Genomic DNA, 6000 nt, shown 5'->3' on the forward strand with positions numbered 1-6000 from the left:
TGTGGGCACGGAATGTGTCCGTTTATTGTTGTATTGTACTCTCCCAAGCGCTTAGTACAGTACTCGATGCCAGTAAATGCTCAATAAATACAATTGAATGAATGAATAGTAAATTTAAGAAAGGTGCTAACCGGTCCTTTGCATACAGAAGGCATGCATTATATGCTACCGGTTGATTTATGTAGCAATAGCAATAATTTAAGAGAGATGGAGGGGGAGGGCTCAGAAAGATTTAAGATATGGTGGCAGAAAACTCCGCTGGATGGGGAAGACTTTCAGAAGAAGTCAGACCACATGGTCCTTGGCTCTTTTCAATCCTCTAGGCTGTAATCTTCTTTTTGGTCAGAGATCAAATCTACCAACTCTGCTGTATTCCCCCAAGCACTTAGTACAGTACTCTGCACACAGTAAGTGCTCAGTAAATTGAACTTCTGTGCTTCTGTTTCCTCCCACTTGGAACAAGGATTAGGTCCAATCTGTAAAGACACTGTGGGCAGGGAACTTGTCTACCAATTCTGTTGCATCCTACTCTCCTGAGTGTTTAGTACAGAGAAGCACCTTTAGTACAGAGAAGCAGTGTGGCCTAGTGGATTGAGCACAGGCCTGGGACTCAAAAGGACCTGGATTCTGATCCTGACTCTGCCACTTGTCTATTGTGTGAACTCTGGCAAATTGCATCACTTCTCTGTGCCTCAGTTACCTCAACTGTAAAATGGGGGTTAAGACAAAATGGGATAGGGTTTGTGTCCAGGGTGATTTGCTTATATCCAGCCCCGTGCTTATTACAGCATCTGGCATATAGTAAGAACTACATAAATACCACAATCATCATTATGGTGTTCTGCATATTATAAGCACTCTATAAATACCATTGACAGTGATGATCTTGTGATGATCTCAGTACTTAATATAACGTTGGGTACATAGTATTTAAATGCCGTTATTATAATAAATCCATCAAGGATATTCACTGAGCGCTTACTGTGTGCAGAGCACTGCACTAAATGCTTGGGAGAGTACAAGACATCAGAGTTTGTAAAATGCCTTTATTATAGCAAATACCGTTGATTGTTCGATTTGCAAGTTATTGCAACCCACTGGTCCAAGCCTGATTCGTCTTCCACCACTGGGAAATGGTTGAGGTGGGAAGGGGGAAGTTAGAGACAGAGCACAGGGAAGGACAAGTTACTGGTTTGTTGAATTCTCTCCCGACCACCATCCCAAAAGGGAAAATCCAGCTGACTGCTCTCAGGCGAAAGCTTCCTTCAGTAGTTGTCTACTGTGGAGATTGTCTTCCCCCTGTGCAATGAATTTAAGATTCTTGAGGGCAGGAGTTGTCTGGACTGAGTCGAAGCACTGTACAGCCTGGTATCAGAAGGTCGTGAGTTCTAATCCCAACTCCATCATTTGTCTGCTGCATGGCTTTCATTTCTCTGAACTTCACTTCTCTCTGCCTCAGTTACCTTATCTGGAAAATGGGGTTTGAGATTGTGAGCCCCACATGGGACAGGGACTGTGTCTAATACGATTTGCTTATATCTGCCCCAGGGCTTAGTACAGTGCCTGGCACATAGTAAGTGTTTAATACCACTATTATTATATTGATTGCTCGTTTCTTTGTGGGTAGGGAACATGTCTACCAACTCTGTTATAATATATCCTTCCAAGCACTTTGTTCAGTGCTCTGCACACAGCAAGCACTCAATAAATACAATCAGTTGATTGATGGGTTCTGTACTCTCCCAAGTGCTCAATAAATATAATTGATTGATATTGTGCTCTTCCTAGTGCTCAGTACTGTGCTCTGCATACAGCAAGCACTCAATGAATACAATTGATTGAGATTGTAGTCTCCTAAGCGCTCAGTACAGTGTTTCTTGTGATCCAGAGGCCCCTCCATGATCATGATCCTGAGCAAGAACAACGCTGTGGAAGACTGGAGAAAATTAATGGGTCCCACTGACCCTGAAGAAGCCAAGAGGACCTCTCCCGACTCTCTTCGAGCTCAGCTGGCCACCAGCATCCTGAAGAATGCCGTCCATGGATCGTCTAACAAGAAGCACGCTCAGGAGAGCATTGCTTTCCTATTTGGAGATATCGACTTGGATGGTCAGAGCCAGAAGCAAGGTGTAGTATCTTGACAAATGTCCTGGCTTGGTTTGATGCTGTTTCCCCAAAGCCTTATTGGAGGTACATCTCCAAAAGGCCCTCCCAAACTAAGCCCTCCTTTCCCCTTTTCTCTCCCTTCCGTGTCGCCCTGACTTGCTCCCTTTATTCATCCCCCCTTCCCAGCCCATAGCACTTATATAAGTCTGTGAGCCCCACGTGGGACAGAGACTGTGTCCAACCCGATTACCTTGTATCTACCCCAGCACTTAATAGGGTGCCTGGCACATAGTAAGTGCTTAACAAATAGCACAGTTACTATTATTATGTGCAGTTTTGTTTTTTCTATTAATGTCCCTCTAGACTGTAAGCTCGTTGTGGGCAGGGAACATGTCTGTTTATCATTCTACTGTACTTTCCCAGTACTCTCTGCACAAGGTAGTCGCTCCATAAATAGCACTGACTGACTGACTAACTGGATGCAGTCTGGAATATTCCCTCCTTTCAATCCCTGTGGCTTTCCAGAGAGACTGGACTTGGGCCTGGTTCGTACTCCCTCACCTCATCACGGGGAAGGATGGGGAGTGAGATGGAACTGAAAGTTGGAGGGGGGAGGGACCAGAAGGGTCTTCCCAGGCTTGTGACCACCCTGTTCATAGGAAACGTTACCCCCCGCCTCATTCTACCTGGGCACGGGTTTCCCTTCTTCCCTGGGAGTTCCGGCTTGGCAGCGGGAAGGGCTGGGGAGGGGACTACTTATTTCCACTGCTTTTGAACTGTATTGGGATTCATTCATTTGACAGTATTTATTGAGCGCTTGCTGTGTGCAGAGCACTGTAGTAAGAGCTTGGGAGAGTACATTACAGTGATAAAGACACATTCCCTGCCCACAATGAACTTACAGTCTATGTAAGGAGAGTCCAGCCCTCAGAGCCTGGAAATCAGTGGGCAGGGAATGTGTCTGTTTATCATTCTATTGTCCTCTACCAAACGTTTAGTACAGTGCTCTGCACACAGCAAGCGCTCAGTGAATACTATTGAATGAGTGATAGTGAAGTGGTGTCTGGACATAAGAGATGCAGGGAGGTCCCGGCTGTTTTTTGCCACGCCAGCCTGAGGCAATGATGCCCACAACTTCCCCTCTCCCCTTCACCAATATCATCTGAATCCCGGGTCTACTTGGGAGAGTAGCTCCCTGTGGCCTCTCTATTCCAGACACACCAACGGAGTCATTTGGAGCAGCATATTAGGACCTGGGAGTCAGAAGGACCTGGGTTCTAATCCAGGCTCCGCCACTTTTCTGCTATGTGAAATTGTGCAAGTCACCACTGCTTCCCTGGGCCTCAGTTCCTTCATCTGGAAAATGTGGATTAAGACTGTGAATCCAATGTGGAACATGGACTGCGTCCAACCTAATTATCTTGTATCTGCCCCAGTGCTTAGTACAGTGCCTGGCACATAGTAAGTGCTTAAAAGATATTACAATTGTTATTATTATTCATTCATTCAATAGTATTTATTGAGTGCTTACTATGTGCAGAGCACTGTACTTAGTGCTTGGAATGTACAATTCAGAAACAGATAGAGACAATCCCTGCTTATTATGTGCCCCATCTCCTAGGACTCACTTTTTGGGTTCTTTATATAGCTCTAAAACCAAAGATTAGCTTATATCTACCCTAGTGCTCAGTACAATTCCTAGCACAGAGTAAGTGCTTAACAAATACCACACAAAAAAATGATCACTCCTCATTTTTGTTTGGGCCGGATTCCCCTTCCATTTGTTATATTTCTGGATACCTGGAACTCTTAAAAATAATAATAATAATAATAATGTTGGTATTTGTTAAGCACTTACTATGTGCAGAGCACTGTTCTAAGTGCTGGGCTAGATACAGGGTAATCAGGTTGTCCCACGTGAGGCTCACAGCCTTAATCCTCATTTTACAGATGAGGTAACTGAGGCACAGAGAAGTTAAGTGACTTGTCAACAGTCACCCAGCTGACAAGTGGCAGAGCTGGGATTCGAGCCCATGACCTCTGACTCCCAAGCCTGTGCTCTTTCCACTGAGCCAAGCTGCTTCTCAATAAAGTTAGAAAGAAATCCTTAAATGGGAAAACTTTACTACAAGCATCATTCCATTTTATTTTTTGGACCTTCTTAGGACATGGCGCATTTCACACCTTGAAATCCAATCGTGCCATGATGGAAAAATATGAAATTTATTTAAGCTTTAATATAAGCTAAAAAATGTCTTACCAAAAAACTCAGTGCCTTTGTTAGGTTTTTGGTGTAATCAAAAGTCTGATTAAGAAATAACTGCTTCTGAATATTTTAATAACTATCTAAGGAACATAGACTATTTCTTTGACCTGTGATCTATTATTATTACAGATCAATTTGCAGAGTAAAGGCAAGTGGAAAAAAAGTAATATACCTCATCAGTACAATCTTAAAGAACCTACACCGTCTACAATATTCTTCTAACTTTCACTTCAGCATTTTGTAAACTGACAGGAAATTTGTTTCATTCAACTGAGAAATCAATTGCAGAATTTTAAGAACAATAAACAATTTCTTTTCAAAGTCCAATTTTCTGAAATTTTCAACTGACAGCTTGTGTGGGGTGTGTAAGTATGGGGAGTACCTTGACACGGCAGGTGATTGGGTTTGCATTTTTGTAGAAAGAGAAAAAGGAGGAGGAGGAGAAGGAGGAGGAAGAAGAGGAGGAGGAAGGGGGAAGGAGGAGAAGCCAAAAAGAAGAAGGAAGAGGAGGAGGAAGAAAAGGAGAAGGAGAAGAAGAATAAAAAGAAGGAGGAGGAAGAGGAGGAGGAGGAGGGGGAAAGGAGGAGAAGGAGAAATAGAAAAGAAAAAGAAGAAAGAGGAGGAGGAGGAAGAGGAGAAAGAGGAGGAAAAGGAGAAGAATAAAAAGAAGGAGGAGGAGAAGGAGGAAGACAAGGAGGAGGAGAAGAAGAAAAGGGAGGACTAGGAGGAAGAAGAGAAGAAGGAGAGGAGGGGAGGAGGAAGAGGAGAAGGGGAGAGAAAAATGGTATTTGTTTAAGTGCTTACTTTATGACAAGAAATGTTCTAAGCATTTCTCTCAGGCCCAGAGAAGTAAAGTGACTTGTCTGAAGTCACACAGCAGACAAGTGTCAGAGCTGGGATTAGAACCCAGGTCCTTCTGACTCCTCTGCCCATTCTCTATCCACTAGGCCACACTGTTTCTCTACAGTGGTACGGTCCTGGCAAGACAGTGTTGAAGGTCTACAATTCCCCAACATCAGTAGGTGATGTTTTCAGTACTGCTGAACCTTGAGAAACAGCTTGGCCTAGTCGAAAGAGCAAAGGCCTGGGAGCCAAAGGCCATGGGTTCTAATCCTGGCCCTGTGAGTTGTCTGCTGTGTAACTTTGGGCAAGTCACTTCACTTTTCTGAGCTTCAGTTCCCTCACCTGGAAAATGGGGATTAAGACAGTGGGCTCTATGTAGGACAAGGACTGTGGCCAACCCAATTACCTTGTTTCTACCCAAGTACTGAGTACAGTGCCTGGCACTTAGTAAGCACTTAAATGTCCAATTATTATTATTACTCCGTGCCTCCGTTTCCTCATCTGTAAAATGGGGATTAAATCCTCCTCCTTCCAATTTAGACGGCGAGACCCATGTGGAAAAAGGACTGTGTCCAACCAATTGCCTTGTATCTACCCCAGCACTTACAGTAGTACTTGTCACATAGTAACAGACTCTGTTTCTGGCACCAGGCTGTGGTCCCTTTAGCTCTAAGTAGGACCCTGCATGCTAGGATAGGGAACGAGCCTGGGAGTCAGAAGGTCCTGGGTTCTAATTCCGGCTCTTCCACTTTTCTAATATGTAACCTTGGGCAAGCCACTTCACT

The 6000-nt window shown here is 44.1% G+C and overlaps 1 protein-coding gene across 1 annotated transcript in view; it reads left to right on the forward strand.

Moving 5' to 3' along the window:
- The window catches only part of NME8 (NME/NM23 family member 8), a 40467-nt gene extending 35768 nt beyond the window's left edge, over nucleotides 1-4699 (forward strand). Inside the window, 2 exon segments of the mRNA XM_029049586.2 lie at nucleotides 1889-2127; nucleotides 4502-4699. Of these exon segments, the coding sequence (XP_028905419.1) occupies nucleotides 1889-2127; nucleotides 4502-4518 (256 nt within the window). The 3' untranslated portion in view covers nucleotides 4519-4699.
- Nucleotides 4700-6000: the final 1301 nt, after the last annotated feature.

This window comes from Ornithorhynchus anatinus, chromosome 21 (genome assembly GCF_004115215.2).
Source record: "Ornithorhynchus anatinus isolate Pmale09 chromosome 21, mOrnAna1.pri.v4, whole genome shotgun sequence".
Lineage (NCBI taxonomy): Eukaryota > Metazoa > Chordata > Mammalia > Monotremata > Ornithorhynchidae > Ornithorhynchus > Ornithorhynchus anatinus.